A 23,125-nucleotide genomic window follows, 5' to 3' on the forward strand; every position below is an offset into this window, starting at 1 on the left:
AATATGTAAAATCTGTGCTTTTAAAAGCTTCTGCTTTGAGTAGCCTTACACTCCATAATTGTGCCCTAGCAATTGTCAAGCTCTATTGCATGCCCCATTCATGAAAATTATAATTTTTTTGGGATGACATAGCTTAAAGAATTTGAATCTAAAAAGTTCCTTACCTAGAGCTCCCATTAAATTATATTAATTTAAAATATCTATGGAAAGATATTTTCACAAAAAAAAAAAAGAACAAAACAAAAAAAACCCCTAAAAAAGCAAAACACTAAAACAAAACAAAACCCAAAACCAAACCGACGGGTTTGGGGGAGGGAGTGTCTACGAAAATGACTCTTTACAGTAAGTAAAAGAGGTTTATCACAGTTTTGGCAGCTTGCATGAGTTCATACCAAAAAAAAAAACCCCAAAAACCCAAAAAAGAACCAAAAAAAAACCCAAAAAAAGACATCTTTCACACTTGAAAAAAAAATACCAAACCAAACCCAGGAAAGCTTTCAGGCTCTAGGCGTGCCCTCTCAGTTGTAGGCCCTGAAGCAGTAGACCCCGTAGAGCTTGTGCTTCTTGTCGGGGAAGCCGACGAAGCGCACGGCGGCCTCGCTGGGGCTGCAGCGCTTGCGCGGCCGCGAGATGGGGTAGCGCACGCTGCCGTCCGCCAGCCAGCCCGCGTCGCAGCGGTCGTAGCCCAGCAGCTTCCAGGCCGCGAAGATCTGCCCCACCTTGGCGATCTGGGAGCCGTCCTTCAGGCAGGCCTGCACGGCCTCGTCGTAGGTCAGCTTGGTGGGGTGGATCAGGTAGTAGAAGCGGCCTGGGGAGAAAGGGGGAACACGGAGTTGTTAGTGGTGTGGAGGTTGGGCGTCGGCGGTGCTGGAGGTGTTTTGCGGGCTTAAATCTTGAAAGTCTTAAATCAAAGGATCATGGGGAATCACAGAATTCCAGGTTGGAAGAGACCATCAGGTTCATTGAATCCAACCACAGAATGACCAGGTTGGAAGAGACCTTGAAGATCATCGAGTCCAACCACAGAATTCCAGGCTGGAAGAGACTTTCAAGTTCATTGAGTCCAACCACAGAATGACGAGGTCGGAAGAGACCTTGAAGATCACCAAGTCCAACCACAGAATGACCACACTGGAAGAGACCTTCAACATCATTGACCCCAACCACAGAATGACCAGGTTGGAAGAGACCTTCAAGATCATTGAGTCCAGCTGAGCCCCAACACCTCACCTAACCCCTGGCACCCAGTGCCACATCCAGGCTTTTTTTAAACACACCCAGGGATGGGGACTCCAACACCTCCCTGGGCAGCCATTCCAGAACTTTATCAGCCTTTCTGTAAAAATGTTTCCTATTATCCACCCTATATTTCCATTGGAGAATCTTGAGACTGTCCTCTCTGGTTCTGTCAGTGCTGCCTGGAGAAAGAGACCAACCCCACGTGACCACAACTTCCTTTCAGGTGATTCTGTGACCTCAATGGTGTTGCCTAAAGAGTTTTACTTTTTATGCAATTTCATACACTTTTCATACATACACAGCTCTGTGTACCAGTTATACAGCTCCTGGTATTTTTCCTACCCTTCCTCTAAGATTTTAGAGTAATAAGCTGACCTTTTAGCACATTCCTGAATTACTTCTTGGTCTTATTGTCAAGTAGAGAACCTATAAGAAGACATAACAGGAATTGGGGCATAGAAGCCCTTGCACCAAAACCCAAGGGGCAACTGAATCTCCGATTGGATGTATCTCTTAGATAATTAATTAACCTTATAAAAACTGTAGAAATTCAATACCATTGTGCCCATAGCACAATGTGACTATGGATACACCTGGAAGCTTCCAATAAGGAACTTCTTTTTTACCTTCTTTTATCTTTTTTATTTTTTTTCCATTTTAATACTGTGGCAAGGCTTTTTTTCTGCTTTGATTTCAGGCAACAATACAATAACTCTGACTTTTGAGGAAAAATGGAGATATTCTGTTGAAGGATCATGTGAACATGTGGTTAATCTGGGTCTGTGCCAGTTGGATGTTGTGTTGTTGAAAATATTGTGATTTTTTTGGTATGAATTGATAAGTATCAGGACAAAAAAAAAAAAAATCCTTACTCAAAAAACAGCCCAGGTACAGAAAACAGACTATTTGAACAAGAAAAAAAAACCCCAAAACCAAAGACCCAAAAAACCCCACCAAAAAAAAAAAAAAAGGCCATGCTACATTTATTCATTTATTTCTTCTAATATCAAAGGATGGCCTCTCCACCTGAAGTCACATTCAGCATTAAGTGATAGCATTTTAGGGGAGGGCAGCTGCAGGTAACACATGCTCTTTTGCTCTCTGACAAGGTGGTGACCTTGTCTCTGATTAAATACAAGCAAAAAAAAAGATTTTTTTTTAAATTTTTTTTTTTTTTTGTGAGAAAGCCAAGGTATCCAACAGCTTCTCAGAAGGATAGCTTGAGCCTGTGGTGGAGCAAAATTATGTCTGTTGTGAGTCTTCACCAGCAGTTCTGCAGCTCTGTTTCTCTTTAGGGAATCAAAGGGAATATCCTCACCACAACACGAGACCGAGCTGATAGTGCTGCTGAGAAAAATGTTCCCTGTCTCAAGGTAATGAAAATATACGCCAGAAAATAAAACCCAAAAAGCAAAGTCTACCCGACTAATCCATACGCAGCGATAGTATTGGTATTGATTCCATTCATCAAGGCAATAAACATTCGTTGTGAGCATTTCATTCATTGTACTTGGGGTTATTTATCATCACTGCTTTGACAGCCAAATGGACTGCAGAAGAATCGTGTTTCTTTGAAGGCATTCAGTAATTTCCAAATAAATTCACAACATTTCCAATCTGCCTGCTCCTGAAGAGGAGAGTTAGGTGAAAAAAAGGAATTTTTTTCTTTATTCTTCTGGGCACCTTCTAATTCCAGAGCACATTCTTTACTGATTAATTAAGAATGTACTCCAACACAATATCCACTTTCTGCCTCACAAAAATCAGGTAGATACACAGAACTATGCCTAGGATGAGATTGCTTTCTTGGTGAAGAAAAAGTGCTGAGCAAGTTAAGAGTTATATCAGCTTCATATTCCTGCACAAATCAAACAGGATTTTCTTTTTCTAAATGAAGGAAAGTCAGGTCAGATCATGATACAAAGGTAATTGAATTAACCCTGTCTAAAGGTTGGAAATTGGATATCAAGACAACAACATTTTAAAAAAAGGAATTTACATTGCAGCTGCAGTGGAAAAGAGACTTTTAAAAAAATTCATTGATGTCAGAGACAATACCTACATAATTTCCATAACTCCGAAATTCTAAAATTTCCATAATTTCCAAAACTCTTGAGAACAGGTAATCATCCCTTTGTAGAACACTTTTTAAAACTCTGTTTTGGCAAGCTGAGAGCATTTACAACGTGCTGCTAAAGGGAATGTTTACTAAATGGAATCCTGTTACTGATACAACTCTTAAGAGGTTTCCCCAAAGCAAACAGGCTTTCTGATTTAGGGGAACAGGGGTTTGGACTGATACTGGGTAAACTTCACCTAGTTTGTGAGTTCCTCTTCAAGCCATATGTCAATGGAATGTAATTTCCTAGGGATTTGCAGTAAGGTCAGGCATTTGACATATGACATCAATAATAAAAAACTCCTATACTCTGCTCCTCCCTCAATCGAGAGAAATTTAATAGTAAACCCCGCAGGGGTGCAATGTGTATCCAGAATGTCTGATTGCATAAAATTCCATTAATAAACTCTGTGCAGTTTTCCCCCCCATATTAGTTGGGAAGGGTTCCTGACTGTTCAGTCTCAGAATTTGTTTAATTGATGTGGAAGGGCAGGGAGGAATTTTCTGTCTCTCTCTCATTAGTGCCGGGTGGTTGGGTCACCTCCACAGAGGATCCTGCCTGATTTGACTCCTCACACCCAAACCGTGGGGCAGAGGGTTTGTGCAAACCTGCCCAAACCCCATCTATAACAACTATTTTAAGATTTTGTGTGTAACAGAACAGCTGAAAGAGGAAAACTCCAGCCACTGACCTACACACCCCACACCCTTGTGACTGTGGAATTTTGAGGGATGAATCACACTTGGAGATTTCTTCAAGCTTAGTGTTCAATTGAGAGGCTTATTAGTAAGTTTCTCTTATTTAAAAATAAAAAAAAAAAGGAGAGAAATATTTAAGACCTGGTAAATATTTTGACATCCAGTGATCCTCTCAAATAACTGATTTTGAATTAAGTATGTGAGGAAAAAATAAATTTAAACACACCAATACCAGTAATGACTCTGGTGAGTCAGAAGCAACCACTGCTAATAAAGGGCGTGTGATTTTATTTTGGGTTCAATTTCTCTCTTTGGAACAGTTGCTAAATGTTCCCAGTGATAAAATACTCTGAAATAGTCAAATGAACAGTCAGCATTATTCAGGCAGGACTTTCCACAGCTTTCTCCCATTTAAATGGCAGAGGTGGCTTGCTTGTCTCATGCACTGCTGTGATCAACAGGTGGCTCACAGCTGTGCTTTTAACATGCTCTCAAAAATGTATTCCTCGTGTTCTTAACTCTGTTAAAACAAGATTTTTACTTGATTCTCCTGGAGCTGATGAAAGATCAATTGTGCACTATGGTTCTGTGGAAAAGGTATATAACAAAATGCATGTTATTGAGGGGAAAGTGTGATGCAAGCTGTACTTGTACTTTATTTTCTTTTAAAATGCTTCATTATAGAGGACCTGATAAGTACATGTACATTTAGCTCTTTTAGCACTTTTCAGTGCAAAAGATTCTCAGGGATTTTCCTTAAAAAAAAAAAAAGAACTGTTGTCCTTCAGAAGACCTTTGAAAAGAAATAAAGAATAACCACTCAGCTCTTCCATTATACATTCCTTGGTTTATGGCTGTTAGGCTCAGTGGGGAAGATTGTAACAAAAGGATTTATCTGCATTTATTTCCCCAAATTGATCATCTGGAGAGATTGCATAGGGGAGGAGCATTTTCATTCCTTGGGACAAGGGAAGGAGAGAAATTTGAGTGATCTGCAGCCCTGGAAAAACTTTGGATCAGCTCAGCTTTTATAAAGATGTCATGGACTAAAGTGGTTTCCATTGGGCAGGACAAATGAAGGAGAAATTTGCTCTGAGAGAGCAAAGCTGAGCCCTCAGACACCAGGAAATTTCAATGTGGAATTTTCAAATTTAGGTTAGAACCCTCCCCACTCGTGTACACTCATTTTCAATAGACTTTATCAGCACAAGGAATGTAAAAACAGATTGGGAAACATATTGCCATCCAGTGCAGGCAGAAAATGTTTTGTTATCTCAAAATGTTTTGATGGATTTCTCAGACAGCATCAGGTCTTTGCTTTGTTTTATGAAACACATGGCTATATATATCTTTATAAACTGGTAGATTGCTGGTACAATTAGATATAAAAGGTATGAAATGATTTCATGTTCTTGGGTGCAAAACATGAACAAATCTCGTGTGAACCAACAGAAAGATTTGAGTATAAATCAGTAAAAAACAGGCAGAACAAAATGTGTGTTGTATTTGCCTTATTCTATGAAAAGTCATCATGGAGGGTAATTTCATAAAGTAACAAGATTATTTGATATTACTTGAGCTTTGCTCAAGCTATTTCCTTGTGCAGGTAACAGAAAAGCATGTAAATGTTTTTTCTAATGGTATAATGCCTTCATTTTTAGCCATTATTTTTTGTGTATCCAGGTCATCACAGTTGGGATCCAATAATTCCACAGGGAAAACACTGAACCTGGATTTGGATTCACTGCACTGATGATTGCATTTTAATTTTTTTACCCAAATGGCTAAATACCATGGCTTTTACCCTTCTTCTTCAGGTAAAAATCAAGATATTTTTCTTTTACAGCTGAATTATTTGAAATTGAACCTTTTTTTAATAATCTCTGAGATCATAATATATTTGGGGATTTTTTTTTCCCCTACAGAGAAACCATTTAGAAGGTATCTAAACCTGACTCTTTTTTTATAGAAGCTCCCACAACTTTTTTTTTTTTTTTTTGCTTTAAATTCTCCCTATCCTTCCCTGCTCCTGTGGCCCTTGGAATTTTCCCATCTCCATTACATAAAGTTGAAGGCTCCTCTGTTTCCTACTATCAGGAGACTCCAGCAGCCACTGGGAATGCGCCGTGTCCCAACCACCTCTCATTTTCCTTGGCTGTTCCTGAGCTGAGAGAATCAATATTGGGTCTTGAAGTAATAGGGGTTTGTTGTTTTTGTTGGGGTTTTTTTTTCCCTTTTCATGTTTTTTTCTTTTTTTTTTCTTTTTTTATTTCTTCTGAGTTTTGGTGTTTTGTTTTTGGTAGGTTTTTTTTTCTTTTTCTTTTCTTTTTTTTTTTTTTTCCAGTGGATTTTTTTTCTTTTCTTTCTGTTTGGTTTGGTTTGGTTTTTGTTGGGTTTTTTTTTTTGTTTGTTGTGGGGTTTTTTTGTGCCTTAAGCCACTATCTTTGCCAAATGCTCACCCCAGCCTGGTGGCAAATTGTGCAATTTTCACCTTTTCCCTCTGCAGTGAGAGAGCCAACATATGCCATTAAATACACTTTATCCAAAATGCTGTGCTGAGAACAGGAGAGCTGGCAGAGTGTCTGGGTTAATTATGGTTATGGGGGTGAGCCTGGGACAAGGAGCAGTGGAGAACACGGCAGGGACATGTGAGGAAAATGTAATCTGGTGAGTTAAGGGAGTGGAAGCTGAGAGAAGCAGAAATCTGGATTTTCAGCTGATGTCATGAGTGACATTTGACACTGAATTGTGGGGATATCTATATCTATATATCTATATCTATATCTATAATCTATATCTATATCTATACCTATATCTACACCATCTATATCTCTCTATATATCTATAATGTATATCTTTATATCATCTGTATCCATATATCTATATATCTATATATCTATATATCTATATATCTATATATCTATATACTTATATATCTATGTATCCATATATCATCTATATATCTATATCTATCAATCTACACTTTCTCTTTCTCTCTCTCTCTCTCTTTTTCTAATATTTATCTTAGTCAGTACTTATTATTTTTTCTTTTCCCCAGAAATTATGCGTTTTCTTCCTTAAAAGATGCTGCTGCTCAGCACCTGGTGTGTAAAAGGGTGGGGAACACTGAGCAGCAGTCACAAGGTTTCATTTTGCAAGGGCTGGAAAAAAGTGCAGCTATCACATTTTAATTATTGCTGTTTGATTATTTAATACCCTGGTGATATTTCTACAGCACAGGGTTAAATCTGTATAGAAAAGATGAGTTCATACAGGATTTCAGCTCAGATAAACGAAGCAAGAAAAATTGAGCCAGCTTTTAATGGGATGAAGCAGTATGATAAAGAAATCAGCCAAACTTTTGTTTCAGATCACTTTGAACCAAATGTAATACTGTCGGCTTGAGGATTTGTTTGGGTTTTCCTGTTGTATTTTTTTTTTGGTGGGGGTTTTATTCTTGTGTGTATTTTTTTTGTTTTCTGGTGGCTTTTTTTGTTTGGGTTTTTTTTTCTGTTTTTTTTTGTTTTGTTTTGTTTTGTTTTTATTTTTTGATTTTTATTTGGGAGGGTACCTTTTTTCGTTTGCTTTTGTTCTTTTTTTTTTTTTTTTTTTTTTTGGATGGGTCTTTTTCTGTGGAGGGTGGTGCAGACTTAGCACTGGAGCACATCTTCTGAAACCAAGGCTTATGTTTATTTTTTGCTCTGCTGTAGGCCAAAACTGCTTCACTGTGGCTGAGCAATCTGTGCATAAGTATAAAAAGGACACACTCCATGGTCTGAGTGGGCTGCAAGCCAAACCTGTGCAGAGTTATGTAGGAATTATCCACAAGCAGGATGCTGTAGAGGATTGGATGCATTCACAAGCAATGCTTTCTAAATGTTTTCCTGACACTAGGTAAACCCTGAAACGATAGCAAGCTGAGACTGGGTCCTTTAATTTCATTTCATACCTAAAAAAAATATATCAACTAACAGCAAGAAAAAAAGCTTGCAGTTGCTAAAGTAAGGTATACAGAAGTCCAACCTCAGAGCAAAAGTGATCAGTGACTTGGCAGTGTACTAAGATTAGAAATCTAAATTATGAATAAATCTAGAAATAGGTCTGCTGATAAGGAACTATTAGTCATATTAGACCTGGTACATGAGCAGGAGCTACTGGACATGGCAGAATAGGTGCAGTGATGATCAAAATTTTGTTTTGCTGACAGATTTTAGCAGGAGCAGAATTATTGGCTTCAACAGGAAACCTTAATTAATGAACTGCAGGTTCAAAGGCCGAACTGAATTAAACTGGTTACACGCCAGCATTAAAAGGGTGTGTAGAAATTTTGATGGGGTATGTATAAAGGGTATGTATAAATTTTCAAGGGGTGAAAGGGGAGACATTAGAAAATCCTGCCAGTACAAGTCCTGAGTTGTAAAAACTATCTATGTGGCCATGTGGCAAACACGACTTTACTCCGCGCGCATACCGTTGGAAATCCCACAATTATTTCATTACCTTGATTATTTCATTCCTAGCATCTTCCAGGTTTAACACGAGCTTTGACAAACCAAGCACCCTTTCCTACCCCCGGAGCACCTTGCCTAAGCACAGCCATTTTACGAGGGAAAGGCCAAGGAAACGCTCTCACCGTTGAAGTTGGACGTGAAGCAGAAGACGTCGTAGCGGCTCTTGTCCTTGTCCCAGAAGCCGTAATTCCTGACCCCGGGCACAGTGTTCCTGCCCCCACAGGGCTCCCTGGGCTTGGTGATGGGGTACTGCACGGAGCCATCGCTGAGCCAGCCGGCGTTGCACCAGTCCAGCCCCGACCTCCAGGCGTCGTAGAGCTGGTCGAAGGAGGCCATCACCGAGTCCTGCTCCGCGCACGCCCGCTGCGCCTCGTGGAAGTTCAGGTTGTACCGCCCCAGCCGCGGGGAGTAGGGGAACACCACACCTGGGGCAGGGGGAGAGGAGAGTTACCAGGCACTGAGACTGAGGCATAAAGTTTAAAGAAGTTAGGGATTTTATAGGAGCTGAGGTTTTCGTTGGAGATAAGCTTTATTGGAGTTAATCAAAAATAAATGGGTAGGCCTTCATGGGTGGTTATTAGTTAACTACTAACCCTTAACTTCATGAAGTTAAGAGTTAGTAGTAAACTAATAATTGATTGCTTGTCAACACAATGTTTAGCTAGCTAGGTTAATAATGAAGAATATAGAAACTGATAAATAGCTTTTAGGAACATAAGACAATTTTAGGCTTCCTCTGTTCTGAAACCAATTGAAGATGGCAATGGGAGGTCTACCAAGGGTTCATTTGTCATATTTGCATTGAAAAGGTAGAAAGGTCAGAACGAGGAAGACTTCATTTACTTCCTCATTTTGGGACCCCTCCCCATGAAAGGGACCACCGACCCATTTCAAGGAACAAACTACGCATACTTAATAGCTTTTGAACTAATTACCATATGAAGCGAGGAATGAGATGTACCAAAGTGATGAATATGCATTTGTATTTTGGGTCTTCAGTAGTTGTACAGATAAAAGGACTCTGTAATCACCTGTAAATCACAGTGTGTATTTGGGAGCTATCCTGCACGCTGCCTGGGCATTGCAATAAACATTAACTTTTCTAACTTTAAACTGTCAGAGAGTCTTTGTCCGTCACAGTTGGATATCGCTGCTAGATCAATATCCATATTTTTAATAAATCAAGGTGGCAGGGAGAAGGGGAACAGCTTTGGCAGCCAGCAGGAGGAGGAGTAAAGGGGAGCTAAAGGTTGGATCCTCAATGTGTGGCAGTGTTGATTTTTTTTTGGTGGAAAAACGCCCCATTGGCAGCACAGCAGCTCTGGTTTTGGGAAGAGGTGTCACTGTCATATTTTCTGAAAAATCCCTTTGCCCAGGATTTCTTCTCCTGGGAAGCTGAGGAGCCTCAGAAAAAAATGAAAACAATAATTATCTGATTTGCTTCTCCTGTGTTTTGCTGCTTTGGAATGTGGTTGGAGATTGTTCATCCAACAGGTGCATGTTTGATTGGTTTCATGTGAATTGTTTTGACTTAATGACCAATCACCAACAGCTGTGTCGGGTCTCCGGAAGCAGTCACAAGTTTTCATGATCATTCTTTGAAACCTTCTTGTAACGTTTCTCTATTCTTTAGTATAATTTTAGTATAGTACTCTTATAATATAATATAATAAATATAATAAATATAATAAATATAATTAATATAATATAATATAATATAATATAATATAATATAATATAATATAATATAATAATAAATTAGCCTTCTAAGAACGTGGAGTCAGATTCATCAATTCCTCCTTTGTCCTGGGGACCCAGCAAATGCCACAAAGAGGTTAGGGCTGCTTGCTGCCTTACCTCTTCCGCTGTGCCAAGGAAAATTTGGGTCAGATGTTACAAAGAAATTCTTCACTGAAAGAGGGACTGGGCACTGGAATGGGCTGCCCAGGGAGGTGGTGGAGTCACCATCCCTGGGTTGGCTTGAAAAAGACTGGATGTGGCACTGGGTTGCCAGGGTTTAGTTGATGAGGAGGTGTTGGGTCATGGGTTGGACTAGATGGTCTTAAAGGTCTTTTCCAACCTGGCTCATCTTGTGATTCTGTGATTAATTCTGTGATTCTGTGCTGCCTTACCTATCAGGACCATCTCCCCATGGCCTCATCCCCTTCCCAATGGGAATCCTGCCAGGTCTGCTTGCTGCTCCCACCTGCACCTTGCTGTCACCAAGGTGGTCTCAGTGCCCTACTCTCACCATGCTTAAGGAGGAGCAGAGCTAGCTGGAATTATGCAACTACATGTTTTTCATGGAAAATTTCCATTTATCCATTGTAAGGTCAATTTCTCATTTTAAAAAGAGTCAATTAAACCCTAGCATAGCTTTACTTTCTGAATTTGTTTGTTTGTTTGGGGCTGTTTTTCTTTGCTTATTTAAATTTTGTTTGTTTGGGTGATTGTTTCTTTGTTTTGCTTTGTTTTGGGTTTTTTTTTTTTAGTTTGTTTTGTTGGGTTTTTTTGGTGGTTTTTTTTTGCTTTTTTTTTTGGTGTATGTTTTTGTTTGTTTCTTTGTTGGTTTGGTGGGGTTTTTTTTTAGTGTGGAATGGGAATAGGGGAGTTCCTGGTAGCAATTCAGAAAGAAGACATTGTTGAATTGAATAGCTGAATTTCTATGAATTATTTCTTTTGAGTCACAGACATTACAATGAAATGTTTTGATCTACATAAAAGAGTGTTGTGTTCTTTGCATGAGCTCTTGCCAAGATTTCCTGAGATGTTCAGGACAATTGCTTTTTGTTTGCACTTTTTGTGGGGTTTTTTCGGGTGGCTTTTCTTTTTAAAAATTTTTTAAATTTCACATTATTCCAGGAATAATGTCTGCCTTAACAACAGTGTTTCAAGGCTAATCTGGTAGGAGGCTCAATTTTAGCATCCTGAGGTTTTAAAGCAGGAGCAGCTATGGGGAAATGAAATCAGTGAAGTTGTGTGGGAGACTTTTCTGCTGGTTTCGGGCTCCTCACAGAGGACAGGTTTCCCCTGGCACAGATGGTGGCACTGCCCTGGTGGGAAGCCATGTGTGTCACCACCTCCCCTCTCTGCCCCTGCAGCAGTGATGGCTCACCCTGGGACAGGGTCACTGTGCAGGGAGCATGGCCCTGCCAAATGCTCTGTCCCCACCAGGGGACAAGGACACAGCCTTGTCCCCAAGCCCTGTCTGGTGCTCATCCCTGCCCAGACAGGGTCAGCAGAGAGACCTCACGACAGAGGACATCCAAGAGGGGCTGGGAAACCTGGGGACACCTCCAGGATGGTTTCAAAAGTGACGTCTAATCACAGTCACTGCCCTTACCTGACACTTTTTTCTTTAAATTTTTCTTCTGCTTGTTTTGTGGAAAATATCAGAAATTAAACATTGTTCCTTGGAGCATGAAAGACATTTCAGAAAGCACTGAAGAACCACCTCCCCATGTGGGTTTGATAAAACAAGAACAGAGAGACTTGAAACAAAAGTTTGGATCAGACCACCCTAATCTTTGGCAGGGCTTGGAAACTTAACCCAGACCTAAATTTTACAGTTGGCTTTAGCCCAATCTCATAATAAGCCGAAATAAAGTGGTATTAGAGAAGATCCAGCTCAGAATGTTTAAACTCAGACATCTCTGCAGAACTAAGTGCTGTAGGACTCAGGGGGACTGAAGACAAGATAACACATGAGCCAATAACTTTGCACTGGTATAAATATCCACCTTCCTTTTTACTTTTTTTCCTGCTGTTGGATCCTCTTGCCTACAACAATTTCTTTGTCCTCAGGGCAGTGCAGAATAGGATAGAGAAATTACCCTGTGGTCAAGCAAGGCAGTCACCATGTGATGAAGCCACTCTTCTTTCAGAACATTCTAAACCATTTCTGTATCTATTCCACCAGTTTCCTAAAGTCCCCTTGCTTCCTCTTCTCTCCCTCACCCTTCTGTCGTCCAAGTGTTATTTTTGTTTAACAAAATCTTTGCTATTACTAAACCTCAGTGACTTGGTCCAAGAAAATAAAGCATGCAAATGTAAACTTGGCAGGGTAATAATAAACAGTGTTTTGCTCTGCTTCATCAATTAGCTGGAGAGTCTGCTTCAGTTCTTTCCTTTTGTAAATCCGTTGTTAAAGGGCTTTTCTGTTATGTGACGTTCTGAACTGCAGTGTATGAATGTAATGTAACACGTGTGTTAAATTCAGCTTCATAAACAAGACACAAGAAGATATTTCCTATTTTTCTGGATTTCTGTTTTTCCTTCATCATATCTTTGTTAAAAAAATTCCATTCCTCGTCAATGCTAATGGATTGAAATATTATTTGGTATAATAAAAATTTAGCAAATTCAATAGGAATCCAAGCCCTTTTACTTTATTAGAAATCTAATACTTATTATGTTTTTCAGAACTGCATTTCCCCAGACAACAGACTCCTTTTCCAGTACATGTGTTTGATTTGCATATACATTAAAAAAACACCCTACAAGTAGGAAAGATCAAGATATAAACTTACATACTTCTAAAAACTGAGCAGCAACTAGTTGATAACTATTTAAACAGATTCGATTCCTTGAGGTTTCCAAAATCACTTTTCAAAAGGGGCTAAACTGTGTATGTAAATGTGTTGCAAATCTGAGTTTGACAGTTTGGGACATAATGTTTTTATAACATAAATATGCACTAAACTGTAATATTAGCTTTGGGCTATATTGGAGCGGACTGCATAGAAGCTGATTTTTTGTTGGAGTTCATCTGCAGTACAAGCCTGGAACTGATTAGCATTAATTTCACCCTGCAGCTGGGGGTGGCCAGGGCTGATTTTGCTGAGGAAAATGTACTGGGTTTGTGCTTTGTGCAGCTTTGAATTACCTTGCAATTTTGTTAAAGTTTTTTTCCCTTCACTTCCCTATCAAACCTTGCTGAAATTCACAGTGAGAGCTCGATGTTCATCTCCCTTTCCTTTGACACTTTAGCAGTGCTGATCTTCAGTTAATGGCAGGGCGTCTTCCTCAGTCCTGGACCTTACAAACCCATCAAGGTATAATCCATCCCATCTGTTCCTGAATGGACAAAAAGCTGTCCTGAGGCTCCTTGCTGTTCCCAAAGCACAGGCTGAGCCTCAATTTCTGACTCCAGCCCCGTGCTCTGCCACTAGACAAAACACCCGCTCCCAAACCTTAACAAATTCAGCTTAAAAAACCTCCAGCCTCAGAAGGTTAAAATCTGGTTACTTTGTGGGAAGGCAGAGCTGAGGAGCCTTAGCTTGACCTTGGTGATTCCAATCCCTAGCCATGTGGAGGCTGGGTGGGGATATTAATTTCCATTATAAGGAATCATGGCGTGGCTGCTCTCCCAAAATCCACGATTCTCTGGAAAAGGTTCTGCCCCAGGGAAAGACCTCCTTGCTCCCAAAAGAGACAGGAAGAGCCTGAGACACATCAGCTCAGCAGAGAATGAGTCTGTCAGTGAGAAACCAGGGGATGCATGCACCTGTGACCAAGCAACTGCAGTTTGGAAAATGAATCCTGTAAAGGAAATTGGGATTCCTACCAAAAATAGATGTGTTATATATCCTCCTCACAGCATCCTACCAGTATGTCTATGGATTTCTCATTCAAGTGAGCAAATGTCCAACTCTTCTCCACTTGCTGTGTTTTTTCTGGGACTGTATTTGTCTTATTTGTCTTATTTCAGAGTCTTTTATGTACCCCTTACACGAGCCCCTAAAATTCAGGGCAAGTGAATGCACTTCACACACACTGTCAGGGCAAGGAGCTGGAGCACTTACCCAGGGCAACAAGGTGAGGAAACAACCTCAGAAAGTTCAACCCCTGTCATGATTGATGAGTGTTAATTAAGCCAGCACCACACACAATTAGCTGTTTCAAGAGTATTGACACGTGGAAACAGAATAACACAAATTTCTGTTGATCCACATGGGAAAAAAAAAAAAAAAGGTTTTTTCACAGCCAGTAAAGAAATAGGATTTCTTAAGTTTTAGCCTAAACTGAACAGTAATTTTTCTCACAGCCAGTGCAAACATGGGGCAACAGTGGATTTGGTCTTTTCTGTTCTGTAGGGCACAGTTTTGTACTGGCAGGTTCATACACTCAATGGCAAAATTTTCCTTGCTGGATTCCTAAAATTCCATAAAAACTGGTGACCCCCCCCCATTTTCACAGAGTCTCCACCTCCATTTTCCTGCCTGTCAGAACTTTCAGATGTCTGATCATCCAGCCACTGGCTGTCAATGTCAGGTATCAATCTCCCTAAAAATAAAACTCAGCCCTGAAATATTGTCCCTCCAGCATCCCATAACTGTCAGTGGGGTTGCTTACTTCTAACCAATAAAAACATAATAAAATACACTGATCTGGCCCAGGGTAGATTATTCCCTTGTATTTCTACAGCCTTTACAAAAAATTTGGGGACTGTTGCCTTTCTCTGCTCTTCTTAGCGTAATTACTCCAAATTTTTTTTGACCCTTTACTTTTGACACTTTACTTTTACAATTTCTGCCAATTTCTTTTAACTTTTTGTTTCACCTGCATCATTCAAGGACCATTTCTTGGAGCATGTGCAACCACAGCTCTGTCTGCAAAGCCCTGCCACAGAAGGAATTACATTGGTCTGCCATGAGTTACTCTTGACAGCTCCTCTTCGGTTTTTGTTCCAGGCACCCACAAAAAGTGTGTCCTACAAAATCAGCTTTTCAGAGAGTAGAACAGATCATCACACAGAGGATATTAGAAATATGTGGGGTTTTTTTTGGTTTATGTATGGATGGAACAGCAGCACACAGAGGAAACAAATATGACATTTTTAGTCTAAATCTGATTTCTCCTGCTCTGGAGAGCACAGAGCTGATTTCCTGTTGGTTTCAACTCTGCATTCCCCATTGCTTACATCCAATCCAGCTGAAGACCAAACGAACAGATTAAAAAATTATTGTTTTGACAGTTTGAAAAAATTTGTTTACATGAAGCTTATGGATCTGCTTGAGCCATTTTGAACTAAAGAGTCTGGTTTTGAAAGGGATGCCTGTTTTTGGGGGTTTTTTTTGTTTTTTTTTTTTTTTTCTTTCTTGGACCTAAAGGCCAACATATATCAGAGCAAGAACATGAATACTGGTGGTTTCTGGTTCTTGGGGAGCCACATGAAGAGTTAGCTTCTATCTAGAAGCTGCTTTCTACAGAGGCTTTTAATGATTTTACCCAGATCTTCAAATTCCCAGTAGCGTTGGATGTAAAAGTTAATTATTTTAGAGCCTTTATAGTGTTGCAAAGTTACTGTGCTCAACTCTCACCTCCCTTTGAAGAGAGTAACTATTTTTAAAAAAAATATTTATTTATTAAAAATAATTAATTCATTTATTTTTAAAAATATTTAATTATTTAAAAATTACTTAATTATTTAAAAATGACTTAATTTGATAAAACCCTACCTTTGTCTGTTTAGCATTGTCCCACTGTCTCTGCCACCCCTGCCCTGTCTCTCCTGCAGGGAGGGCACACAAAACCTGTGCCTGAGCAGCACCTGAGGGCTGGAGCCTGGGAGGCCAAACCCACAGACCTGGAGCAGAGAGATTCATCACACTGCCAGGTATTCATGAGAAAATAAACTAGCAAAGCGCAAACATAAAGAAAATTTAGTGTGGGACCGTGAAAAGCTGCCGTAAATAAAATTTAATGTGAGCTGAGAATTCTTTTTTTTTTTTTTTTTTTTTTTGCTCACGACTCGGACAACAATATCTGGCTGCTGTCAGAGTCCTTTTAATATATCAGGCTTTTGACTTGAGGGCACTGAACAAAGAGTGTAAAACTCATGATCCATATTTTATGGCAGGAGGAGAGTAGGGCCATTTCAGAGAGAGATGGCTTTGGTGAAGAGGTTGGTTCTCCATAAAGAATATTCTGCTTTTCTCAGTACTTGACACTTCTTGCTGAGCCCCGACCAACCCTGACCAGCCCTCAGGCCAGTCCTGGTGCTTCAGGCTGAAAATCAGGACGTGATTTAGGACATGAACAGATCCTAAAGCTGGTGGTTGTGGAAAAACTGCAGTGGGTTCCAGTTCTGAGCTTTAGCTGGCACTCAGCACAATCTCTCTTGGTCTAGAGAAAAAATGCTGTGGTTCCCAATTAATAAAAATGAAGAAAACAAATCACAAAAATGTAAGGTATGTAACAAATTCAGACTGACTCTAGCTTCAGATTTTTTCAAAGCTAAAAGTGCCCAGTTATTATGAATGTTTTATTTAATAACAGCCCTGAGAGGCCTTTAAGGCTGGAAAAAATAAAATGCTATCACAGTGGGAGAAGAAAAAAGGTCCGTGGAGGTCAAGAATTTTGGTATTGATACAGGCCCATGGGTTTTGCACAGGGAGCCATCAGCTGCTTTGCACTGCTCTTGGGCATTCCTGGGTGTAAATGGCTTTTTCCTGCTGCCAATTAACATCCTTGAGGCCACCAGCTCAGTGGACATCAGGCTGCTGATGCAAATCACTCCCACTGTGAGATTAACCTGATTATTTGCACCAGACTGTAGAATGTTGGAATGGGCTGATATACTTTAATTTTTGTCCAAATATTGTGGGTTTTTTTTTTCTTCCCCGGTCTCTTCTGCTTTGCACAAATACATGAAATGAAAATTAATGCCAGAACTACATAAAGCTGCAAGGGTGTTGAAAAAGTAAGCACAGGGCCATGCAAACAGAGGAATATATTCTATCAGTTATAAATCTCCACTGTAATATTATTATATTTTAGTACATATCTTTTTATTAGGAAATTTCAGTGTGCCATGGACACAGAATTACTGGATTTAGGGAACACAGGCAGCCCTGGCACTGAAACTCTCACCACTCTTATCTTACTTGAAATGTTACATTTTACCATGCGGTTTTGCAAAGAAATTGTTCCTTCCAGTTTAAGAAACACCACTCCACAATGTCAGAAATGAACATTACACCTGTCCCATGTGCGGCAAAAATCACTGAAAAACCATTGTTCCTTAGGTTAGCCAGACACTGATTAAAATATATAAACTTTCATTTGAGAGCAGGTTGGAACACACTTGGCTGAGGAAATATGATTCCTCCTCTACTTATGAATTGCCTTATTTTGGAGGAGGGACCCTGACCTTGCATCCAAGGCTGGTGCTGTATTACGAAACAGTAAGAAAGGTAGAAAATCTCCTTTTTTAAAACAAATCCCCCTTGTGTTTACTGCATGCAGCAAAGAAATGGCTCCTCACTGCTTTCTCACTGCAGCTTTAATCCAAAAATGAATTTCAGGCACGGATTTCTGCACGTGCACAAGCATTTGTACCAAGCTTCAGGCAAACTTGCTCTGCTCCCACGTCCATCAGCATCTCCCCTTCCCAGGCACAGCAGGAAGCACTCACAGCTTTTCACAGCAGAAAAATAATGAACTTTTGCTGCAGAGGAAGCAAGAGCCTGGGCAGGTGGGGAGAGCTGTTTCACTCAGGTAGAGCTGAGCCTGCCAAGAGGAATTTTCTCCCTTCAAGGGCTGAGCAGAGCCTGCCCCAGTGGAGGGGAGGCTGAACACATGAGAGTTTGGGGTCAGCAGAGAAAACCAAAGATTTTTATCCTCCAGCTGATTTCTGTCTTCACTCATAACTGCTTTAGAGAACTGAAGCTAAACATGTAAGTGTCCAGTTCTCTTTATCTCATAAGTTTGAAAAGAACAGGGTCCATTCTTGTTAAAGATGAATTATGTGGGGTGGAACAACCTACTTGCACTACCCCACTGGCATGGAAACTGGGCAGGGTTTTCCTGCAATCCAAAAGGGGAAGTTTCTGTGGCCTCCAGCCAGCAATGAAAGAATAGATGTAAAGAAGTAAAATAAGCCCATTATGTTTTCTTGGTTCCAAGAACCACTCAGACATTCTTATTGTGCAGGGCAGCTGTATCCTTTTTCCCTTTTTCCCCTTTTCCCCTTTTCCCCTTTTCCCCTTTTCCCCTTTTCCTTTTCCTTTTCCTTTTCCTTTTCCTTTTCCTTTTCCTTTTCCTTTTCCTTTTCCTTTTCCTTTTCCTTTTCCTTCCTTCCTTCCTTCCTTCCTTCCTTCCTTCCTTCCTTCCTTCCTTCCTTCCTTCCTTCCTTCCTTCCTTCCTTCCTTCCTTCCTTCCTTCCTTCCTTCCTTCCTTCCTTCCGCCACTTCCTTCCTTCCTTCCGCCACTTCCTTCCTTCCTTCCGCCACTTCCTTCCTTCCTTCCGCCACTTCCTTCCTTCCTTCCTTCCTTCCGCCACTTCCTTCCTTCCTTCCTTCCTTCCGCCACTTCCTTCCTTCCGCCACTTCCTTCCTTCCTTCCGCCACTTCCTTCCTTCCTTCCTTCCTTCCTTCCTTCCTTCCTTCCTTCCTTCCTTCCTTCCTTCCTTCCTTCCTTCCTTCCTTCCTTCCTTCCTTCCTTCCTTCCTTCCTTCCTTCCTTCCTTCCTTCCTTCCTTCCTTCCTTCCTTCCTTCTTTTCCTCCTTTTCCCTTTTATTTTCTGCTTTTTCATTTCCTTTTCTCCTTCTGCTTTCCTCCTTTCTCCCTTTCTCCATTTTCCCTTTCCTTTTTTCCTCCTTTTTTTGTTTCCACCCCTTTCCCCACTTTCTCTTTTCCTCTTTTTCTCTCTTTTTTTTTTTTTTCTTTTCCCTCTCCCTCTCTCAGGGTCCCTCTGGCATACACTTGCTGGTGAGTGTTAGAGTATGTGATATGTCCTCATGAAACTTTTTGTTTACCTCTGTGTTCAGTGCAGTACTTTGGGAAAAAAAAAGAAAGGGTCGAACACTATTTTACGTGTATTGGAACACATAAAATGTATCTGAATTGCATAAGAGGTAAGGGAAGCTGAAATTTTGTCCTCTTTAAACCTGTTTCATTACTTTTTAACTCTACTGTTTTCAAGAATAGTGCTGAAGAAAATGACTAGCACTACATGTAGGAATGGCAGACAAAGTAAAGAACTAATTTATCTGATTATAAGGCTGGAAAAATGCAAACCCACTGTCTCTGGGTAACTACTGTAACTTTTTTTATCCTTAAAAGAAGATTTGCATTCGCTTGATCATCTAAAATATCCCAAAGTTTCGTAAAATTAACGTTGGGGGTGAATTTGATATAATTTCACCTAGGTAAAAAGATGCAGCTGCCTATGCAAAATGACAGGAGAAAATCAAAAACACATGGAACTCCCAACACTGTATTTGCTCATCCTTTCTTGGCTCCTCTCACACCAGGTCTGGCTGGAATTTGGATACGCCGTAGGCCAGCGTAAGTTATAGTAGCCCGGACGATGTTCCAATTTATGATTGTGGTCAGGCCAAGATTCCCCAGAGCACAATGAATCCTGCTTCCTCAGCTTGCTGTTATCACTGATAACACACAAAACCAGTGGTGACACACTCAGTGGTAACACAAAATCAGAGTGATAAGACAAAATCAGTGATAACATCACCAATAACGCAATGTCAGCGATAATGCATCATCTGATAACATAACATCAGCAGGAGGGAAAAAAACCCCCAGGAATTCCCTAACACCACATCAATCCCACTCAAGGCACGTCCCAGGCTGTCACCTACCTTCCAAATTGAGGGTCACCACTGCCGTGTCATCCTCCAGCCCCTCGATCACCTCGCACTTGTACCTGCCGTAGTCCTCCAGCCTGATGTTGGTGATGACGAGCGAGGCGTCGTTCTCGCTGCTCTCCCGCAGGGACACCCTGCCCTGGTAGCCCCCGTAGCTCTTCCTGTGGTGCCCCATGGCCACAAACACGTCCACCTCCTTGAGGTAATCGTAGGTGAGTTTGGTCCACTTGACGCGGATTTTGTGTGTTCCTGAGCCGGCAGCAGTGGAGGAGTGCTCGTGGTAGAATTTGCACGGCAGCGTCACGTTGCCGCCACGGTGGGAGAAGATCTTGGCTTGCTCTGCTACCACCAGGAGACGGGGCCCGTTTTCTGTGGGATTTAAGGAGGAAAAGGTAAAAAAAACCAAGCAACAAAAAACCAACACCTGCTGTGGTGGTGTTCGCAGGGGTGCCAGGACGAGGGAAGAGATGAGGATCTTGCCTCCGTGTTTCAGAAGGCTGATTTATTATTTTATGATATATATTGTATTAAAAGAAAATGATATACTAAGACTATACTAAAAGAAAAGAGAAAAGAGACATCAGAAGGCTAGGAAAAGAAAAGAATAGAATGATAATAAAATCGAGGTGTTCGCAGGGGTCCCAGGATGAGGAAAGGGATGAAGGTCTTGTCTCCGTGTTTCAGAAGGCTGATTTATTATTTTATGATATATATTGCATTAAAAGAAAATTATATACTGAGATTATACTAAAGGAAAAGAGACATCAGAAAGCTGAAAGTGAAAGAAAAGAATAGAATGATAACAAAATCTTGTGACTGCTCACAGCCTCGACACAGGTGGTTGTGATTGGCCATTAATTAAAAACAATTCACATGCTGGGTAAACAATTCTCCAAATCACATTCCAGAGCAGCAAAACATGGAGAAGCTGAAGCTTCCCAGCTTCTCAGGAGAAAAGATCCTAACAAAAGGATTTTTTCATAAAATATATCTGTGACAACCCACTCTCCAAGAATTGGTTTGCAGTCTTCCTTTTACAGAATGGGTCAATCTGTGGGTGTCTTAAGTTTTAGTTTTTATATTTTTCAGATTTTGTGCTGCTTTAGTGTGTAGCTCTGAGCTTCATGTTTAGTGTTAGCAAGTTCTCCTCCCAGGGTAGGGAGGAAAAGGAAAACGATTCCTTGAACTTGTTTTTTCCTTTTCCTCGGAAAAGGAAAACAATTCCTTTTCCAGCTTGACCAAAGACAACAGTTACAAGCTCCTGGCCCAAAAATTATAAACAACAGTAAATTGAAGAGAGAAAAACAAGGGCTAAAAAGGAGAAAAACATGGGCTAAAGCTGGAATTGGACAATGAACTGCAAGAGGCAAATGGAGCAGAACTGATCCCAGGGACAGAGCTCGTGCCCGGCCGTGCATTTTGGGGCCATTTTGGTTCATCTTGGGTGCAGCCCTGGCTGGGCTCTTGTGCTGCCCAAGGTGGATCCATTGAGATCTTTTTAATAAATCTCCACTTTATTCTTTAGCTCTGTCCAGCCTCTACTCTTGATCAGCCTTCACCGGCTGTAGCTGCAGGATCACTACCCTGCAATCATTTTGGACCTGTTCAGTATAAGGTTTATAAACCAGTTATAAATAATTATTTGTTATTATTATTTAATTATGATAGCAAAATATTAAAAATTATAATATATATATTAAATATTCTAATTTATTATTTAATTATTTGTGCACAAAGCATCTCAGTGCCCCTCACACAGGCAGAGACTGTCCTACACTCATGAAGAGTGAGTTGTGTAAATAGATTTACAGAGTTGTATTGCTGATGAATGAATGCCATCACCCATAAAGGGCTCCAACACACATTCCCATATTTTCCTTGTTCAAGAATTGTATATCAATGCTTCATTTTTTATTTTCATAATTCAGTTTTTCTGGAGGAATTCTGCTTATTCAGGCAGCAGCACACAGAGCTCCTCACAGTCTGGGATGCAGAGAATCCCACTCACAAAGCAGAAAAACCATCAATGCACCAAATGGTATTATTTATACTGACATGAAAAGTGTCAGCAAAATTCTAAAGTAGATATTTTAGGCATTTTTATCTGTATTTTATTCTAACTTTTGAGTGTAAGTTCCTCTTCTGACCAGAGTAAGGAAGTCCAGTAAAATCTGTTCCTCCGCTGCCCACCCTCTTCATCATCCCAATGTGGTTTTTTCCTCCTTAAAACTTGTCACTGCTTTATCTTTTATATTTTGATCACACTTTTCATGCAAACCTGTATGTGACTGCCTGTCTCCTCCCCTCCTCACCCCAGGTTTCCCACTTTCCTTCCCTCTAGCAGCAGATGTTGCCCTGTGAAATAATTTTGCTTAGGACAGTCGGCTGGGGCAGGTGCTCTCTTCCAGCCCTGAGTCTTTGGGGATTTTACAGGCTGTGCTGCCTTGGGAAAACCCTGGGAAATGCAGATTTCATGTGCTAGTCAGCAGACGTACCCAAAAGTGAGAGTTTTGCCTCCTTTCAGTACCTCCTGCCTCGTTCCTCATGCGAAGTTTGCAAAACTGGCTGAGCAAGCTCAGCGCTCCCATTGGGTTTGCTGTCCTTGACCCCTGAGACAGTGACCAAAACCCCCAATAAATCACCAACCTCCTTCTGCACTCACAAGCTGTGAAAAGAGACTTTGCAGCCCCCTGTGCATGTTCAGCAGGTCGATGTGGCTGCCCAAAATTGCGATTCCCGCTCTGAACCTCAACCTGGCTCTCTCTGAATCCAGCAAAAGCTGTGGGTGAGCTCCCAAAAAAAACACAGAGGCTGCTGAGAGGGTGGCCCTGTGAAGGCTAGCAGCAATTTTCTGGGTTAGTTCAGACAGAACTGATGAAAAAATGTCATCAGCCAGGGAGATGTGGGTGGCTGGAGGAGGGAAGGACTGGGATGGATGCGGCGTGTCTA

At 40.8% G+C, this 23,125-nt stretch overlaps 1 protein-coding gene across 1 annotated transcript in view; it reads right to left on the reverse strand.

The window, feature by feature from the left end:
* Positions 1–309: 309 nt before the first annotated feature.
* The window catches only part of HAPLN1 (hyaluronan and proteoglycan link protein 1), a 64,779-nt gene continuing 41,963 nt past the window's right edge, over positions 310–23,125 (reverse strand). Inside the window, 3 exon segments of the mRNA XM_054652589.2 lie at positions 310–808; positions 8,691–8,993; positions 20,171–20,545. Coding sequence (XP_054508564.2) covers positions 519–808; positions 8,691–8,993; positions 20,171–20,545 — 968 coding nt within the window. The 3' untranslated portion in view covers positions 310–518.

This window comes from Agelaius phoeniceus, chromosome Z, assembly GCF_051311805.1.
Source record: "Agelaius phoeniceus isolate bAgePho1 chromosome Z, bAgePho1.hap1, whole genome shotgun sequence".
NCBI classification, from domain to species: Eukaryota; Metazoa; Chordata; class Aves; order Passeriformes; family Icteridae; genus Agelaius; species Agelaius phoeniceus.